Raw genomic sequence first — 21,959 nt, 5'->3', positions numbered from 1 at the left:
CACCTTACCTTCCGTAGAGGCGGAGCTACCGTCGTCGCGGTCTCCGCCCGTCGTCTTCTTCGGTTTACGTTTGCGCGTTTGTATACCGTCTTTGCGCATAGCTAAAGGTCGGTTTACGCCGTGCAGTTTGAAATATAAACCGCACGCGTTACATACCGGTTCGCCGTCGTTGTTTCTTCGCCACAACGTCGTCGTTCTAGTACCGCAATTCGTACAACATAATCCTAATCGTCTGGTAGCGGTCTGAAAAAAATATTCATTTCATATATATATACAGGGTGTCCCACGACGAGTCAAAACTATCTGTATATACGGCAAAATACTTGTAGTAAAATCATGAAAGTTTCTAAGTTTGGGTTTTCGGATACGATCTTTTTAATTAAAATATTTTCAAAGATGGCCGACTTCCGGTTTTACCGGAAGTCGAATGTAACTTTATTATTTTGAATAGAACACCTTGTATATCAATACATTTTTGAAATCTACATAAAATTTTGGTATACTTTTGTCTAAAAACTTTTTTCGAAAAATTAATACTTTTTGAGTTATTAATTATTTTGTAAAAAATTTGACAGTTGCATAAATTATTTTTTTACGATGATACCCTCAAAGATATGAAAATGGTTTCTATTCGATTGCTTTCAGCAAGGTCAGACGTATTCGAATCTATATTGAATTTTTTTTTATTTTATACAGGGTTTGTATAAAAAGTGTTCAAAGTTTAACTTCATAAATATCAAAATTTCTATATTTTTTTAAATAGAACCAACCGGTGAGATTTAGGTATAGGAAAGTATACATAAATTTGCCTTATTTTTCACTCCTGAACGTATCAAAATAGAAAAAACCGGGTGGTTCTATTTAAAAAAATGTAAAAATTTGATATTTATGAAGTTAAACTTTGAACACTTTTTATACAAACCCTGTATAAAATAAAAAAATTTTTAACATAGATTCAAATACTTTCAACCTTGCTTGAAGCAACCGAATAGAAATTATATTCATATCTTTAAAGGTATCCTCGTAAAAAAATAATTTATAAAGGGGTGCAACTGTCAAATTTTTTACAAAAAAATTAATAATTCAAAAAGTATTCATTTTTCGAAAAAAGTTCTCATACAAAAGTATACTAAAATTTTACGTAGATTTCAAAAATGTATTAATATACAGGGTGTTATATTCAAAATAACAAAGTTTCAGTCGACATTCGGTAGAACCGGAAGTCGGCCATCTTTAAAAATATTCTAATTAAAAAGATCGTATCCGAAAACCCAAACGTAGAAATTTTCATGATTTTGCTACAAGTATTTTGCCATATATACAGATAGTTTTGACTCTTATAAATATATACACTGAAAAAAGTGTTTAATTACCAAACGTTTCGACGGTTTTATTAAGGGTCGATTCATGCCGTTCATTTTGTGGTACAAACCGCAAGCGTTGCATAGATAATGGCCGGTACCGTCTCGACGCCAAAGGGGGGTGGAAATAGCGCCGCAATTGACGCATTCGCGACCCTCTCCGAACGGAAAATCCATCCCGGATTCTGTAACATTTAAATATCGATAAATACACCGAACGGGGAGCGATAAATCAGTTTATCAGTATTCCTATTTCGATTTTTTAAAGTTAGTTATTAATAGGGATGATTATTTTACCGTAATCCATGCCGTAAGGGCTCGTCCTTTGGAACGCGGTACTATCGTATGGCCTCCAGCCGCTCATCATCATATTTTGCGCGTAAAATTGCCCCGCCAGGGTTCCTGCGTGGTGCGGGGACGATCCTAAAGGGTGCGCGGTTGTGGTGGTCATCTCGGGGTAGCTACCCCCGTGCCAATTACTTTGGTGCGTGCTACCGAAATGGGTGGTTGACGGGGTGGTGTATTGGGGCATGGCGCGGTTGCTCGGTACGTAAACGGGGGATTGTTGGATGTGTTGGTGGAAGTTGGGGGCGGTTTCGTTGTATCCGACTGCGTTAGGGGCAGTATGGAACATTTTGACGTCAATTTGATCGCATCTGAAAAGGGGAAATCGTGTTTTTAAGGGTTGTTTGTCGATTTATCGTATATCGGCGTCGTTGTAGTCATTTTTTTTTAGATAACATATCTGATTGTTGTATTTTGGTAATCGGAGGTTATCGTTTTTTGGTTTATCTCAAGGTGATAAAGTTCAAAAAACAAAGTAATGTCAAGGTGATGGATTTGAAGTAAATAATATCGAAAAAAACGGCGAGAAATTCATTCTAATGCAGGACAACGCCCGTCCAGGTTATGTCCAGGTACTTACAGCCGGTGACCAGCGCGTAGCCCAGACTTGAATCCTATTGAGTATTTATGGGGTGAACTTGAGAGAAAAGTTCGAAATTTTGAAAAATAGACTCAAACATATTGAAAAAACTCATAAGTTTCACATTAAATGTGACGAATCCAAGAAATTTGAAGTAAAATTACAATTTTGAAGAATTTCGGGGGAAAATTTTGAAAATTTTGAGGAGAAAATGTAAAATTTGGAAAACAAAATCAAATAATATCTAAGAAAATGGAAAATTGACGGAAAATAAGAGAAATTCAAGATATCTAGAGTAAAAATAGCAAATTTGGAAAATTTTGAAAATCTGAACATCATGTCAAAATAGATTTAGAAAAAATGAAAAACTTGGACAGGAAATTCGTAAAAGTCAAAGAATTTGAACAGAAAGTGGAAAATTTTGAAGAATTTGAGGAGGGAATGGAAAATTTTGGAAATTTCGGGGAAAAAATGTAAAATTTTGAAAACCAAATCAAAGAAGATCGAAAAAAACTGAAAAATTTGACAGAAAATTTGAAAAATTCAAGAGATCTAGAGCAAAAGTAGAAAATTTTGAAAAAGTCAACTATAAAAAATGGAAAATTTTGAAAATCATGAGGAAAACGTAAAAAATTTTGAAAATCTGGAAATTGGGTGCAAATTCGAAAAATTCAAAGAATTTTTTGGAATTTGGGGGAGAAATGGAAAATTTTGGAAATATCGAGGAAAAAATGTAAAATTTTGGAAATCAAATCAAATTACATTGAAAAAATTGGAAAATATCGTAGCAAATTTGAAACATTCAAGAAATCTGAAGCAAAAGTAGCAAATTTTGAAAAATCCTGGTGTGAAATTAAGAAAATCTTGAGCAAAAACGTAAGAAATTTTGAAAATCAGGAAATCACGTCAAAATAGATTAAAAAAAAATGTAAAAATCGACAACAAATTTGAAAAATTCGAAGAAATTGATTAGAAAGTGGAAAAATTTGAAGAATTTGAGGGAGAAATGGAAAATTTTGAAAATTTTGAGAAGAAAATGTAAAATTTTGGTAACAAAATCAAATCAGATCGAAAAACTGGAAAATTTGACAAAAAATAAGAGAAATTCAAAAAGTCTAGAGCAAAAGTAGCAAATATGGGAAATTTTGAAAATCTCAAGAACAAACGTGAAAAATTTCGAAAATTTGAACATAATGTCAAAATAGATTTAGAAAAAATGAAAAAATTGAGTGCAAATTCGAAAAATTCAAAGAATTTGAACAGAAAGAGGAAAACTTTGAAGAATTCGAGGGAGAAATGTAAAATTTTGGAAATTTCGAGGAAAAAATGTAAAATTTTGGAAATCAAATCAAATTACATTGAAGAAATTGGAAAATTTGTAGCAAAACCGACATTTTTACCAAATAATAACATACAGGGCGCGTAATAATTAACAGACACGATTAAACAAATCCAAAATTTCGATATTCACATCCAACCGACATTTTTACCAAATAATAACATACAGGGCGCGTAATAATTAACAGACACGATTAAACAAATCCAAAATTTCGATATTCACATCCAACCGACATTTTTACCAAATAATAACATACAGGGCGCGTAATAATTAACAGACACGATTAAACAAATCCAAAATTTCGATATTCACATCCAACCGACATTTTTACCAAATAATAACATACAGGGCGCGTAATAATTAACAGACACGATTAAACAAATCCAAAATTTCGATATTCACATCCAACCGACATTTTTACCAAATAATAACATACAGGGCGCGTAATAATTAACAGACACGATTAAACAAATCCAAAATTTCGATATTCACATCCAACCGACATTTTTACCAAATAATAACATACAGGGCGCGTAATAATTAACAGACACGATTAAACAAATCCAAAATTTCGATATTCACATCCAACCGACATTTTTACCAAATAATAACATACAGGGCGCGTAATAATTAACAGACACGATTAAACAAATCCAAAATTTCGATATTCACATCCAACCGACATTTTTACCAAATAATAACATACAGGGCGCGTAATAATTAACAGACACGATTAAACAAATCCAAAATTTCGATATTCACATCCAACCGACATTTTTACCAAATAATAACATACAGGGCGCGTAATAATTAACAGACACGATTAAACAAATCCAAAATTTCGATATTCACATCCAACCGACATTTTTACCAAATAATAACATACAGGGCGCGTAATAATTAACAGACACGATTAAACAAATCCAAAATTTCGATATTCACATCCAACCGACATTTTTACCAAATAATAACATACAGGGCGCGTAATAATTAACAGACACGATTAAACAAATCCAAAATTTCGATATTCACATCCAACCGACATTTTTACCAAATAATAACATACAGGGCGCGTAATAATTAACAGACACGATTAAACAAATCCAAAATTTCGATATTCACATCCAACCGACATTTTTACCAAATAATAACATACAGGGCGCGTAATAATTAACAGACACGATTAAACAAATCCAAAATTTCGATATTCACATCCAATCGACATTTTTACCAAATAATAACATACAGGGCGCGTAATAATTAACAGACACGATTAAACAAATCCAAAATTTCGATATTCACATCCAATCGACATTTTTACCAAATAATAACATACAGGGCGCGTAATAATTAACAGACACGATTAAACAAATCCAAAATTTCGATATTCACATCCAACCGACATTTTTACCAAATAATAACATACAGGGCGCGTAATAATTAACAGACACGATTAAACAAATCCAAAATTTCGATATTCACATCCAACCGACATTTTTACCAAATAATAACATACAGGGCGCGTAATAATTAACAGACACGATTAAACAAATCCAAAATTTCGATATTCACATCCAACCGACATTTTTACCAAATAATAACATACAGGGCGCGTAATAATTAACAGACACGATTAAACAAATCCAAAATTTCGATATTCACATCCAACCGACATTTTTACCAAATAATAACATACAGGGCGCGTAATAATTAACAGACACGATTAAACAAATCCAAAATTTCGATATTCACATCCAATCGACATTTTTACCAAATAATAACATACAGGGCGCGTAATAATTAACAGACACGATTAAACAAATCCAAAATTTCGATATTCACATCCAACCGACATTTTTACCAAATAATAACATACAGGGCGCGTAATAATTAACAGACACGATTAAACAAATCCAAAATTTCGATATTCACATCCAACCGACATTTTTACCAAATAATAACATACAGGGCGCGTAATAATTAACAGACACGATTAAACAAATCCAAAATTTCGATATTCACATCCAATCGACATTTTTACCAAATAATAACATACAGGGCGCGTAATAATTAACAGACACGATTAAACAAATCCAAAATTTCGATATTCACATCCAATCGACATTTTTACCAAATAATAACATACAGGGCGCGTAATAATTAACAGACACGATTAAACAAATCCAAAATTTCGATATTCACATCCAATCGACATTTTTACCAAATAATAACATACAGGGCGCGTAATAATTAACAGACACGATTAAACAAATCCAAAATTTCGATATTCACATCCAATCGACATTTTTACCAAATAATAACATACAGGGCGCGTAATAATTAACAGACACGATTAAACAAATCCAAAATTTCGATATTCACATCCAACCGACATTTTTACCAAATAATAACATACAGGGCGCGTAATAATTAACAGACACGATTAAACAAATCCAAAATTTCGATATTCACATCCAATCGACATTTTTACCAAATAATAACATACAGGGCGCGTAATAATTAACAGACACGATTAAACAAATCCAAAATTTCGATATTCACATCCAACCGACATTTTTACCAAATAATAACATACAGGGCGCGTAATAATTAACAGACACGATTAAACAAATCCAAAATTTCGATATTCACATCCAATCGACATTTTTACCAAATAATAACATACAGGGCGCGTAATAATTAACAGACACGATTAAACAAATCCAAAATTTCGATATTCACATCCAACCGACATTTTTACCAAATAATAACATACAGGGCGCGTAATAATTAACAGACACGATTAAACAAATCCAAAATTTCGATATTCACATCCAATCGACATTTTTACCAAATAATAACATACAAGGCGCGTAATAATTAACAAACACGTCGAAAAACCTCATAAATTCTTAACTAATAGCTATGAATTCAGGTCGTATTTCCAAGTCGAGACATTCGTCACAAATGTCATTAGGGTAGTGAATAATTACAGTCATCAATTACACCCCCATATGTTGTGGTTAGATTTTTATATTTAGAACGCGTTTCCTTATACAAAACTCGGCTAATATCATTTATATACGGGGTTAAATAGAATGATTTCGGTGAGGTCCCAAGGAGTTTGTAGACCGTGAAATTGGTGGTGTATGTGGGCATTATCGTTGCTACTGATTAGATATTTTTTTTTTTATTTATTTTTATCGCCAGCATAGAATACACACAACGGTTAAAATGCTTCTTATCATAATATTTATGTCCGCAGCGGCTTATCTTTGAGTGATAAGGAAATATAAGTTTCATGTTAATGATAAAAAACAATATTTATTTAAATGTATTCTTTATGTTTTTTTTTCCAATTAATTAGTGGATTTTTAAGGGTGGATTGATTGCGATTCGATGTTTTAGGTTGTTGGAATTGTTAAAAAAATAAGTTTGGGGATGATTTTGAACGGGGGTTGTTTTTAAATGAGGTAAGATTGTGTTGTGATTTTTTGAATGTTTGGGAAGGTTTTGGGGGGTTGAAAATATGTAGAAATGGGAATTTTGGGGTGAATAAGTTTGAAAATTTTGAGGGATTTGGGTAATTATCACAGTGAATTGAAATTTTGGACGATTTTGAGTGAAAAATTTGGAAAAAGGTTTCGAATATTCAGAATTATGTGGATTGAAAAACTCTACAAATTGGAAAATCAGTTGAAAATATGTTAAAATTGGAATTTTGGGGTTTATAAGTTTGAAAATTTTGGAGGATTTGGGTAATTTTCACAGTAAATTGAAATTTTGGACGATTTTGAGCGAAAAATTTGGAAAATTTCGAATATTCAGAATTATGTAAATTGAAAAACTCAAAAAATTGGAAAACCAATTGAAAATATGTCAAAATTGGAATTTTGGGGTGGATAAGTTTGAAAATTTTGAGGGATTTGGGTAATTATCACAGTGAATTGAAATTTTGGACGATTTTGAGTGAAAAATTTGGAAAAAGGTTTCGAATATTCAGAATTATGTGGATTGAAAAACTCTACAAATTGGAAAATCAGTTGAAAATATGTTAAAATTGGAATTTTGGGGTTTATAAGTTTGAAAATTTTGGAGGATTTGGGTAATTTTCACAGTAAATTGAAATTTTGGACGATTTTGAGCGAAAAATTTGGAAAATTTCGAATATTCAGAATTATGTAAATTGAAAAACTCAAAAAATTGGAAAACCAATTGAAAATATGTCAAAATTGGAATTTTGGGGTGAATAAGTTTGAAAATTTTGAGGGATTTGGGTAATTATCACAGTGAATTGAAATTTTGGACGATTTTGAGTGAAAAATTTGGAAAAAGGTTTCGAATATTCAGAATTATGTGGATTGAAAAACTCTACAAATTGGAAAATCAGTTGAAAATATGTTAAAATTGGAATTTTGGGGTTTATAAGTTTGAAAATTTTGGAGGATTTGGGTAATTTTCACAGTAAATTGAAATTTTGGACGATTTTGAGCGAAAAATTTGGAAAATTTCGAATATTCAGAATTATGTAAATTGAAAAACTCAAAAAATTGGAAAACCAATTGAAAATATGTCAAAATTGGAATTTTGGGGTGGATAAGTTTGAAAATTTTGAGGGATTTGGGTAATTATCACAGTGAATTGAAATTTTGGACGATTTTGAGTGAAAAATTTGGAAAAAGGTTTCGAATATTCAGAATTATGTGGACTGAAAAACTCTACAAATTGGAAAATCAGTTGAAAATATGTTAAAATTGGAATTTTGGGGTGGATGAGTTTGAAAATTTTGAGGGATTTGGGTAATTTTCACAGTGAATTGAAATTTTGGACGATTTTGAGTGAAAAATTTGGAAAAAGGTTTCGAATATTCAGAATTATGTGGATTGAAAAACTCTACAAATTGGAAAATCAGTTGAAAATATGTTAAAATTGGAATTTTGGGGTTTATAAGTTTGAAAATTTTGGAGGATTTGGGTAATTTTCACAGTAAATTGAAATTTTGGACGATTTTGAGCGAAAAATTTGGAAAATTTCGAATATTCAGAATTATGTAAATTGAAAAACTCAAAAAATTGGAAAACCAATTGAAAATATGTCAAAATTGGAATTTTGGGGTGGATAAGTTTGAAAATTTTGAGGGATTTGGGTAATTATCACAGTGAATTGAAATTTTGGACGATTTTGAGTGAAAAATTTGGAAAAAGGTTTCGAATATTCAGAATTATGTGGATTGAAAAACTCTACAAATTGGAAAATCAGTTGAAAATATGTTAAAATTGGAATTTTGGGGTTTATAAGTTTGAAAATTTTGGAGGATTTGGGTAATTTTCACAGTAAATTGAAATTTTGGACGATTTTGAGCGAAAAATTTGGAAAATTTCGAATATTCAGAATTATGTAAATTGAAAAACTCAAAAAATTGGAAAACCAATTGAAAATATGTCAAAATTGGAATTTTGGGGTGGATAAGTTTGAAAATTTTGAGGGATTTGGGTAATTATCACAGTGAATTGAAATTTTGGACGATTTTGAGTGAAAAATTTGGAAAAAGGTTTCGAATATTCAGAATTATGTGGATTGAAAAACTCTACAAATTGGAAAATCAGTTGAAAATATGTTAAAATTGGAATTTTGGGGTTTATAAGTTTGAAAATTTTGGAGGATTTGGGTAATTTTCACAGTAAATTGAAATTTTGGACGATTTTGAGCGAAAAATTTGGAAAATTTCGAATATTCAGAATTATGTAAATTGAAAAACTCAAAAAATTGGAAAACCAATTGAAAATATGTCAAAATTGGAATTTTGGGGTGAATAAGTTTGAAAATTTTGAGGGATTTGGGTAATTATCACAGTGAATTGAAATTTTGGACGATTTTGAGTGAAAAATTTGGAAAAAGGTTTCGAATATTCAGAATTATGTGGATTGAAAAACTCTACAAATTGGAAAATCAGTTGAAAATATGTTAAAATTGGAATTTTGGGGTTTATAAGTTTGAAAATTTTGGAGGATTTGGGTAATTTTCACAGTAAATTGAAATTTTGGACGATTTTGAGCGAAAAATTTGGAAAATTTCGAATATTCAGAATTATGTAAATTGAAAAACTCAAAAAATTGGAAAACCAATTGAAAATATGTCAAAATTGGAATTTTGGGGTGGATAAGTTTGAAAATTTTGAGGGATTTGGGTAATTATCACAGTGAATTGAAATTTTGGACGATTTTGAGTGAAAAATTTGGAAAAAGGTTTCGAATATTCAGAATTATGTGGACTGAAAAACTCTACAAATTGGAAAATCAGTTGAAAATATGTTAAAATTGGAATTTTGGGGTGGATGAGTTTGAAAATTTTGAGGGATTTGGGTAATTTTCACAGTGAATTGAAATTTTGGACGATTTTGAGTGAAAAATTTGGAAAAAGGTTTCGAATATTCAGAATTATGTGGATTGAAAAACTCTACAAATTGGAAAATCAGTTGAAAATATGTTAAAATTGGAATTTTGGGGTTTATAAGTTTGAAAATTTTGGAGGATTTGGGTAATTTTCACAGTAAATTGAAATTTTGGACGATTTTGAGCGAAAAATTTGGAAAATTTCGAATATTCAGAATTATGTAAATTGAAAAACTCAAAAAATTGGAAAACCAATTGAAAATATGTCAAAATTGGAATTTTGGGGTGGATAAGTTTGAAAATTTTGAGGGATTTGGGTAATTATCACAGTGAATTGAAATTTTGGACGATTTTGAGTGAAAAATTTGGAAAAAGGTTTCGAATATTCAGAATTATGTGGATTGAAAAACTCTACAAATTGGAAAATCAGTTGAAAATATGTTAAAATCGAAATTTTGGGGTTTATAAGTTTGAAAATTTTGGAGGATTTGGGTAATTTTCACAGTAAATTGAAATTTTGGACGATTTTGAGCGAAAAATTTGGAAAATTTCGAATATTCAGAATTATGTAGATTGAAAAACTCAAAAAATTGGAAAACCAATTGAAAATATGTCAAAATTGGAATTTTGGGGTGGATAAGTTTGAAAATTTTGAGGGATTTGGGTAATTTTCACAGTAAATTGAAATTTTGGACGATTTTGAGCTAAAAATTTGGAAAATTTCGAATATTCAGAATTATGTAGATTGAAAAACTCAAAAAATTGGAAAACCAATTGAAAATATGTCAAAATTGGAATTTTGGGGTGGATAAGTTTGAAAATTTTGAGGGATTTGGGTAATTATCACAGTGAATTGAAATTTTGGACGATTTTGAGTGAAAAATTTGGAAAAAGGTTTCGAATATTCAGAATTATATGGATTGAAAAACTCTACAAATTGGAAAATCAGTTGAAAATATGTTAAAATTGGAATTTTGGGGTGGATGAGTTTGAAAATTTTGGGGGATTTGGGTAATTCTCACAATAAATTGAAATTTTGGACGATTTTGAGCGAAACATTTGGAAAAAGGTTTCGAATATTCAGAATTATGTGGATTGAAAAATTCAAAAAATTGGAAAATCGGTTAAAAATATGTAAAAATAGAGATTTTGGGGTGGATAAGTTTGAAAATTTTGGGGAATTTGGGTGATTCTAACAGTACATTGAAATATGTAGCAAAAAAAACCGGAAACTCGATGAATTTGAAAGGAAAAATCGAAAAGGATGGCTGGTTTTCAAAAAGTCAATTTGGATTGAAAAAACTGAAAAATAGGCATAAAATGTGAGAAAACCACGAATTTTGAGGAAAAAGTGGAAAATTTTGGAAAAAATGAGGAAAAAATATGGATCTTTTCAGAAATTTCCAGAAAAAAATTAAAAATTTTGTAAATTGAATCAAATTGTAATAAAGAAGAAATAGTAAAATTTTATACCAAAGCAAAAAAATTCAAGAAAATTGACAAAATAACAGAATTTTGGAAGTTTTCAGATGGAGATATGAAAATTTCTAGTAATTTTGTGGTAAAACGTTCAAAAGCTCAAAAATTTACACAAAACAAATTGAAAAAGCTGAGAAATTTGACACGAAATGTGTCAAATCCAAGAAACTTGACGCAAAATCGAAAAGTTTTGAAAAATTTTCAGAATAAGAAAATTTTTGGAAATTTTGTGGTAAAACGTTCAAAATTTCGAAAATCAACTCAAAACAGATTGAAAAAAGTGAGAAATTTGACACAAAATGTGAAAAAATCCAAGAAACTTAGAGCAAAAGCGAAAAGTTTTGAAAAATTCCAATAATATGAAAATTTCTTGAAATTTTGAGGAAAAACAAACAAAATTTCGAAAATCAATTCAACGCAAACTGAGAAGTTTCACACTAAATATGAAAAAATCCAAGAAACTTAAAGCAAAAGCGAAAAGTTTTGAAAAATTCCAAAAACATGAAAATTTTTGGAAATTTCGAGGAAAAACAAACAAAATTTCGAAAATTAACTCAAGCAAATTGAAAAAACAGAAGTTTCACACTAAATATGAAAAAATCCAAGAAACTTAAAGCAAAAGCGAAAAGTTTTGAAAAATTCCAAAAATATGAAAATTTCTGAAAATTTTGAGCAAAAACAAACAAAATTTCGAAAATCAACTCAAAACAGATTGAAAAAACTGAGAAATTTGACACGAAATGTGAAAAAATCCAAGAAACTTAGAGCAAAAGCGAAAAGTTTTGAAAAATTCCAATAATATGAAAATTTCTCGAAATTTTGAGGAAAAACAAACAAAATTTCGAAAATCAATTCAACGCAAACTGAGAAGTTTCACACTAAATATGAAAAAATCCAAGAAACTTAAAGCAAAAGCGAAAAGTTTTGAAAAATTCCAAAAACATGAAAATTTTTGGAAATTTCGAGGAAAAACAAACAAAATTTCGAAAATTAACTCAAAGCAAATTGAAAAAACAGAAGTTTCACACTAAATATGAAAAAATCCAAGAAACTTAAAGCAAAAGCGAAAAGTTTTGAAAAATTCCAAAAACATGAAAATTTTTGGAAATTTCGAGGAAAAACAAACAAAATTTCGAAAATTAACTCAAAGCAAATTGAAAAAACAGAAGTTTCACACTAAATATGAAAAAATCCAAGAAACTTAAAGCAAAAGCGAAAAGTTTTGAAAAATTCCAAAAATATGAAAATTTCTGAAAATTTTGAGCAAAAACAAACAAAATTTCGAAAATCAACTCAAAACAGATTGAAAAAACTGAGAAATTTGACACAAAATGTGAAAAAACCAAGAAACTTTAAGCAAAAGCGAAAAGTTTTGAAAAATTCCAAAAATATGAAAATTTTTTGAAATTTTCAGAGAAATCGTTATAAATTTTGAAAATTGACTCATATTAGATTCAAATAACTGGAAATTTTGACACGAAATGTGAGAAATCCAAAGAATTTACGGGAAAATACGAAAAATTTTGGAAATACAGTTGAAAAAGCCAAAACCGGAAGTAATTATTTCAGATATGTAGGAAACTTGGATTTTACGACTACACACTATAATAAAAACAAAAATAATGGTCGGAAACTTTTTCAAACACACCCCTCGTATAAATAGAAGATTTTACTTCAGTGAAATTCTCCTAATGCCATTCCGGCATGCCTCGTAATGCGACCTGAAACATTCCACTCTCGAAAAATCCCATTCATCGACATTTTTTCCGGTTTTCTTTTCAACGTCATCATTAACACCCTCTCGGCACGTTCGAACGTTGCCAAACTTCCAAACTTCGATATCCCCCTACGTAGAAATCTATTGGAAAGTTGGTTAATTCGTGTTATCATTCGGTAATTAGCGTGTTTTTATGGTATCTTATCATTTTACATAATCCTACACTTTTCTTGTATCAATTGACAAGGAAAGTCTTTCAAAAAACGATGTTCGCGTGATTTTTTTGCGAAACTACACTCGCGAGCGAAAAAATCGATTCAAGTCGAACGATCGCGGTCGAAAAATCCGCGGCTTCCATTCTCTTTGGAAAATTCGAGGACGTTTCTGAAAATTTGAGGAACGTATTTGGAAAATTTGAGAAGTTTAGTGGGAAAATATGTGAAATTTTGAAAATCAAGTCAAAGTAGATTGAAGAAACTGGCAAATTTGGAATTTTGGAAAAGTTTTGGGTGAAATTTGGGAAATTTTGAAAATTTTGGGGAGAAACGGGAAAATTTTTGAAAATCTGGAAATCACGTCAAAATAGATTTTAAAAAAATGAAAAAATTGACAGCAAATTCGACAATTTCAAAGAATTTTGACAAAAAGTGGAAAATTTTGAATAATTTGAGGAAGAAACGGAAAATTTTGAAAATTTCGAGGAAAATTTGGGAGTTTCTAAGAATTTGGAGCAAAGGGGAATTATTTTCAAGACTTTGGGGAAGACATGGAAAAAATTTTGAAAATATTAAGGAAAAAATGTGAAATTTTGAAAATCAAGTCAAAGTAGATTAAAGAAACTGGTAAATTTGGAATTTTGGAAAAGTTTTGGGTGAAATTTGGGAAATTTTGGGGAGAAACGGGAAAATTTTTGAAAATCTGGAAATCACGTCAAAATAGATTTAAAAAAATGAAAAAATTGACAGCAAATTCGACAATTTCAAAGAATTTGTACAGAAAGTGGAAAATTTTAAATAATTTGAGGAAGAAATGGAAAATTTCGAGGAAAATTGACAGCAAATTCGAAGATTTCAAAGAATTTTGACAAAAAGTGGAAAATTTTGAATAATTTGAGGAAGAAACGGAAAATTTTGAAAATTTCGAGGAAAATTTGACGGAAAATTTGGGAGTTTCTAAGAATTTGGAGCAAAGGGGAATTACTTTCAAGATTTTGGGGAAGACATGGAAAAAATTTTGAAAATATTAAGAAAAAAATGTGAAATTTTGAAAATCAAGTCAAAGTAGATTGAAGAAACTGGTAAATTTGGAATTTTGGAAAAGTTTTGGGTGAAATTTGGGAAATTTTGGGGAGAAACGGGAAAATTTTTGAAAATCTGGAAATCACGTCAAATAGATTTAAAAAAATGAAAAAATTGACAGCAAATTCGAAAATTTCAAAGAATTTGAACAGAAAGTGGAAAATTTTAAATAATTTGAGGAAGAAATGGAAAATTTTGAATAATTTGAGGAAGAAATGGAAAATTTTGAAAATTCCGAGGAAAATTTGACAGAAAATTTGCGTTTCTAAGAATTTGGAGCAAAAAGGAATGATTTTCAAGACTTTGGGGGTGACATGGAAAAAATTTTGAAAAAATGTGAAATTTTGGAAATCTGAAAATCACATTGGAATAGATTGTAAAAAAATGGAAAAACTTGAACAGCAAATTCGAAAAATACAAAGAATTTGAACAGAAAGAGGAAAATTTTAAAATATTTGGGGGAGAAATGGAAAATTTTGCAAATTTTAAGAAAAAGATTTCAAAGAATTTGAACAGAAAGTGGAAGATTTTGAAGAATTTGACGAAGAAATAGGAAATTTTGAAAATCTGGAAATAACGTCAAAATAGATTAAAAAATTGACTGCAAATTCGAAAAATTTGAAGAATTTGAACAGAAAGAGGAAAATTTTTAAATATTTGAAAGAGAAATGGAAAATTTTGGAAATTCTGAAAAAAAATGCTAAATTTTGAAAATCAAATCAAATTACATTGAAAAAATTGAAAAATTTGATGGCAAATCTGGAATATTTAAGAAATCTAAGGCAAAAGTAACAAATTTTGAAAAAATCGAGTGTACTATTTGAAAAATTTTGAAAATCCTGGGGAAAAACGTAAAAGATTTCGAAAATATGAAAATCTCGTCAAAATAGATTTAAAAAAATAAAAAAACTGACAGCAAATTGTAAAATTTCGAAAAATTTGAACAGAAAGTGGAAAATTTTGAAGAATTTGAGGAAGAAATGGAAAATTTTGGAATTCTTGAGGAAAAACGTGAGAAATTTTGAAAATCTGGAAATTAGGTCAAAATAGATTAAAAAACTGACAGCAAATTCGAAAATTTCAAAGAATTTGGACAGAAAGTGGAAAATTTTGAATAATTTGAGGAAGAAATGGAAAATTTTGGAAATTTCAAGAAAAACGTAAAATTTTGAAAATTAAATCAAATTATTTTGAAAAAATTAAAAAATTTGATGGCAAATCTGGAACATTTAAAAAATCTGATGCAAAAGTAACAAATTTTGAAAAAATCGAGTGTACAATTTGAAAAATTTTGAAAATCCTGGGGAAAAACGTAAAAAATTTAGAAAATTTAAAAATCACGTCACAATAGATTGAAAAAAATAAAAAAACTGACAGCAAATTCGAAAATTTCAAAGAATTTGAAGAGAAAGTGGAAAATTTTGAATAATTTGAGGAAAAAATGGAAAATTTTGGAAATTTCGAGGAAAATTGTGAAATTTTGAAAATAAAATGAAATTAGACTGGAGAACTGTGAAATTCGAGAAAGAATTTAAGAGAATTGAAGAATTTTGGTAATATCAAACAAAAAATGTAAAATTTTGAAAATAAAATTAAATAACATTAAATAAAATTTGAAACATCTCTTTCCCGAGGAAAAACGTAAAAAATTTTGAAAACCTAAAAATCAAGCCAAAATAGATTTAAAAATATGAAAAAATTTACAGCAAATTCCAGAAATTTGACGGAGAAATGGAAAATTTTGGAAATTTCATAGAAAAAATGTTAAATATTGAAAAAAAATCAAATAAGATCGAAATAACTGAGAAATTTGCCAGCCAATGTGTAAAATTCTATAAATTTGAAGCATACTTCAAATTTTGAAAAATTTGTAACACTAATTTTGAAAATCAAGTAAAATTCGATCGAAAAACTGAAAAATTTCCCAATTTAAAAAAACCCAAACTCGAAAATTCGACTGCCAATTAGAAAAATTTCAAGTACAGTGAGCTAAAGTTGAAAATTCTGAAAAATTTCATCGGAAAATTAAAAAAAAAATAGTAAAAAAAACCCTCAACGACGAATCCATACACATTAAACAAAATGTCGATGTCCTTTTTGACTCCTCGCGTTTCTCTAAACTCTTATTAACCACAAAAGATAATTAAAATATTTTTACACCATAAATAACGTTTTAAAACCAACTATGAGAAATTAATAATGAATCGTAATCCTAATCGAAAACGTTAATCATAATAAAAACGAGAAATTAGTTGATATTAATCTTAATACCCTTAATATATTTGTGAAAAAAATCCGTAAATTTTCTTAGAGACACAACTTCGAATAATTAAAAGTCTTGTTATTAAAATTTTTATTGAATAATGGGGTGTTTGAAAGGCGCTACTGATACAGTCCTTATAATACGGTATCAATCTTCATCAAAGGTGATAACACATTGATAGGTAGTAATTAAGGAATGATTACCAAGGTAAGGGTTCACAATTTCGTGAGACAGTGGTAATCCTAATTGATATAAGTCCTTGTTTTACAAACCAGAGACGGCTTTAATAATTTATAAAATCGGAAATCGTGTTGGGGGACTGAAATATTTTTGTTTACACCTCGTAGCTAATTTATTTTATTATTTAAAATACTCCAAATTTATTTCTTCATATAATGAACTTTCCGAAGTCGTTTTCCAAAATAACACTTCGAAATTTACGTTATTTCCAGTTGTAAAAATTTATGGAAATTATTAGTTTTTTTGTGAAAACAAAATATTGTTAAGTCCTTTTATTGTCCTTATAATCCTTATAATCTTCGATCTTATCAACAAATTCTCATCATTTGTCATTTCAAGAAGAGTTTTTTCATATTTTGAGAAATATTTTTTGCCTCTAAGTCTTCTATTTCGCGAGATACAGGGAGTCAAAGTTGAACAAAATTTTTTTTAAAGAAACGTTTTGATTTACCCCTGGTATATAATTTATTCCAAAATTTATGAAACTACAAATTTTTTTCTTGATTAATTGAACTTTTTTGAGTCGTTTTCCAAAATAACACCTCGAAATTCACATTATTTTCAGTTGTATAAATTTTTGAAAATTATTATTTTTTTGTCAAAACAAAATATAGTTAAGTCCTCATATTGTCCTTATAACTCTATATTCTTCGATCTTACCAACAAATTTCCATCATCTGTCATTTCAAGAAGAGTTTTTTCATATTTTGAGAAATATTTTTTGCCTCTAAGTCTTCTATTTCGCGAGATACAGGGAGTCAAAGTTGAACAAAATTTTTTTTAAAGAAACGTTTTGATTTACCCCTGGTATATAATTTATTCCAAAATTTATGAAACTACAAATTTTTTTCTTGATTAATTGAACTTTTTTGAGTCGTTTTCCAAAATAACACCTCGAAATTCACATTATTTTCAGTTGTATAAATTTTTGAAAATTATTATTTTTTTGTCAAAACAAAATATAGTTAAGTCCTCATATTGTCCTTATAACTCTATATTCTTCGATCTTACCAACAAATTTCCATCATCTGTCATTTCAAGAAGAGTTTTTTCATATTTTGAGAAATATTTTTTGCCTCTAAGTCTTCTATTTCGCGAGATACAGGGAGTCAAAGTTGAACAAAAATTTTTTTAAAGAAACTTTTTGATTTACCCCTGGTATATAATTTATTCCAAAATTTATGAAACTACAAATTTTTTTCTTGATTAATTGAACTTTTTTGAGTCGTTTTCCAAAATAACACCTCGAAATTTACATTATTTTCAGTTGTATAAATTTTTGAAAATTATTATTTTTTTGTCAAAACAAAATATAGTTAAGTCCTCATATTGTCCTTATAACTCTATATTCTTCGATCTTATCAACAAATTTCCATCATCTGTCATTTCAAGAAGAGTTTTTTCATATTTTGAGAAATATTTTTTGCCTCTAAGTCTTCTATTTCGCGAGATACAGGGAGTCAAAGTTGAACAAAAATTTTTTAAAGAAACTTTTTGATTTACCCCTGGTATATAATTTATTCCAAAATTTATGAAACTACAAATTTCTTTCTTGATTAATTGAACTTTTTTGAGTCGTTTTCCAAAATAACACCTCGAAATTCACATTATTTTCAGTTGTATAAATTTTTGAAAATTATTATTTTTTTGTCAAAACAAAATATAGTTAAGTCCTCATATTGTCCTTATAACTCTATATTCTTCGATCTTACCAACAAATTTCCATCATCTGTCATTTCAAGAAGAGTTTTTTCATATTTTGAGAAATATTTTTTGCCTCTAAGTCTTCTATTTCGCGAGATACAGGGAGTCAAAGTTGAACAAAAATTTTTTTAAAGAAACTTTTTGATTTACCCCTGGTATATAATTTATTCCAAAATTTATGAAACTACAAATTTTTTTCTTGATTAATTGAACTTTTTTGAGTCGTTTTCCAAAATAACACCTCGAAATTCACATTATTTTCAGTTGTATAAATTTTTGAAAATTATTATTTTTTTTAAAAAAACAAAATATAGTTAAGTCCTCATATTGTCCTTATAACTCTATATTCTTCGATCTTATCAACAAATTTCCATCATCTGTCATTTCAAGAAGAGTTTTTTCATATTTTGAGAAATATTTTTTGCCTCTAAGTCTTCTATTTCGCGAGATACAGGGAGTCAAAGTTGAACAAAAATTTTTTTAAAGAAACGTTTTGATTTACCCCTGGTATATAATTTATTCCAAAATTTATGAAACTACAAATTTTTTTCTTGATTAATTGAACTTTTTTGAGTCGTTTTCCAAAATAACACCTCGAAATTCACATTATTTTCAGTTGTATAAATTTTTGAAAATTATTATTTTTTTTAAAAAAACAAAATATAGTTAAGTCCTCATATTGTCCTTATAACTCTATATTCTTCGATCTTATCAACAAATTTCCATCATCTGTCATTTCAAGAAGAGTTTTTTCATATTTTGAGAAATATTTTTTGCCTCTAAGTCTTCTATTTCGCGAGATACAGGGAGTCAAAGTTGAACAAAAATTTTTTAAAGAAACGTTTTGATTTACCCCTGGTATATAATTTATTCCAAAATTTATGAAACTAAAAATTTTTTTCTTGATTAATTGAACTTTTTTGAGTCGTTTTCCAAAATAACACCTCGAAATTCACATTATTTTCAGTTATATAAATTTTTGAAAATTATTATTTTTTTGTAAAATCAAAATATAGTTAAGTCCTTTTATTGTCCTTATAGCTCTATAATCTTCGATCTTATCAACAAATTCCCATCATTTGTCATTTCAAGAAGAGTTTTTTCATATTTTGAGAAATATTTTTTGCCTCTAAGTCTTCTATTTCGCGAGATACAGGGAGTCAAAGTTGAACAAAAATTTTTTAAAGAAACGTTTTGATTTACCCCTGGTATATAATTTATTCCAAAATTTATGAAACTAAAAATTTTTTTCTTGATTAATTGAACTTTTTTGAGTCGTTTTCCAAAATAACACCTCGAAATTCACATTATTTTCAGTTGTATAAATTTTTGAAAATTATTATTTTTTTTAAAAAAACAAAATATAGTTAAGTCCTCATATTGTCCTTATAACTCTATATTCTTCGATCTTATCAACAAATTTCCATCATCTGTCATTTCAAGAAGAGTTTTTTCATATTTTGAGAAATATTTTTTGCCTCTAAGTCTTCTATTTCGCGAGATACAGGGAGTCAAAGTTGAACAAAAATTTTTTAAAGAAACGTTTTGATTTACCCCTGGTATATAATTTATTCCAAAATTTATGAAACTAAAAATTTTTTTCTTGATTAATTGAACTTTTTTGAGTCGTTTTCCAAAATAACACCTCGAAATTCACATTATTTTCAGTTGTATAAATTTTTGAAAATTATTATTTTTTTTAAAAAAACAAAATATAGTTAAGTCCTCATATTGTCCTTATAACTCTATATTCATCGATCTTATCAACAAATTTCCATCATCTGTCATTTCAAGAAGAGTTTTTTCATATTTTGAGAAATATTTTTTGCCTCTAAGTCTTCTATTTCGCGAGATACAGGGAGTCAAAGTTGAACAAAAATTTTTTAAAGAAACGTTTTGATTTACCCCTGGTATATAATTTATTCCAAAATTTATGAAACTAAAAATTTTTTTCTTGATTAATTGAACTTTTTTGAGTCGTTTTCCAAAATAACACCTCGAAATTCACATTATTTTCAGTTGTATAAATTTTTGAAAATTATTATTTTTTTTCAAAAAACAAAATATAATCAAGTCCATGTCTTATCCTTATAACTCTATAATCCTTCATCCTATCAACAAATAATCATCACGAATCATTTCCTGAAAAATTTTCACACAATTCAACAAATTTTCGCGCCTTTTCGGCGTATATTTCGCGAGTTATGGAGCTTCAAATTTGAAAAAAATCTAACGTACAATTATTAAAATAAAAATTCGATTAATTGAATTGAGTTACATATATCTGGGCTTAGTTCGGTCCATTTTATTGTCGACCCGACCCGTTGACAAGTCGGCAGACTGGAGCCGCAACCAGAAAGGGTTTCTGTGTAATGTCTAGTCAGTAATATCTTGCCCTCTTTACGTTTCGGACCCCCCCGTAGCTATATCGCCTACTCGGTTTAAGTATTACAACGAAATGATTTAACTTTCGAATATCTTGCATATCATACTTATTTATATGTAATTGATGTTATTAGAAAAAAGATAATGGATATAGGGAATGATTTCGATATGAAAAAATTCATGCCCCGTCTTTGTGACCAAATTTTTGTTGAATATCTACTATTTTCTTTCATTTAATTTGCTTCCCACAAACATAGGTCCTTTTATCACGTTTTTTTGTCCTTCAAAAGTTTTTTTTGTTATCAAATTATCCTACTTTTTATATATAGTGAATCCTTTTATGTTCTCGATCTTATATATGACGCTAATGCTTCTCATCATCTCGGTATGGTGAAAAAACGTCTCGTTTTCGAGATGAGCTCGAGATGATCCAAAAAAACTCAATTTTCTTTGAAATTATAATTGTTTCCTCATATTTCGTCCTATTTCTAATGATTTCTTTCTCTTTTTAGTCTTATATATGACGTTAAAGCTTTTTCTCATCTCGATATCGTTAAAAACGTCTCAAATTCGAGCTGATTCAGAAAAATTTCGATTTACTTTGAAATTATAATCATTTTCCTTTATTCCGTCCTTTTCCCAATAAATCTTTTGTTTCTAGAACTCTAGAACGCTAAAGCTTCTCGTCATCCCTGCCTCATTAAAAACGTCTTGTTTCCGAGATGAGTGCGAGATGAGACGAAAAAATCTCGATTTACTTTGAAATACTAATTATTTCTTCATATTTTATCCTATTTCTAATTAATTCTGTCTTTTCTTAGTCTTATATTTGCCTCTAAAACTTCTCGTCATCACT

The 21,959-nt window shown here is 28.8% G+C and overlaps 1 protein-coding gene across 1 annotated transcript in view; it reads right to left on the bottom strand.

Annotated features, from left to right (window-relative positions):
- The window catches only part of LOC130443036 (GATA-binding factor A-like), a 35,058-nt gene that overhangs the window by 3,785 nt on the left and 9,314 nt on the right, over positions 1-21,959 (bottom strand). Inside the window, exons 2-4 of the mRNA XM_056777482.1 lie at positions 1,659-2,017; positions 1,374-1,546; positions 9-243 (exon numbers count right to left, since the gene is read on the bottom strand). Of these exons, the coding sequence (XP_056633460.1) occupies positions 9-243; positions 1,374-1,546; positions 1,659-1,995 (745 nt within the window). The 5' untranslated portion in view covers positions 1,996-2,017. The remainder of the gene's footprint in view (positions 1-8; positions 244-1,373; positions 1,547-1,658; positions 2,018-21,959) is intronic.

This window comes from Diorhabda sublineata, chromosome 4, assembly GCF_026230105.1.
Source record: "Diorhabda sublineata isolate icDioSubl1.1 chromosome 4, icDioSubl1.1, whole genome shotgun sequence".
Lineage (NCBI taxonomy): Eukaryota > Metazoa > Arthropoda > Insecta > Coleoptera > Chrysomelidae > Diorhabda > Diorhabda sublineata.
Note: the sequence above shows the minus strand (reverse complement) of the source record. Positions and strands in the feature narration are given on the sequence as shown.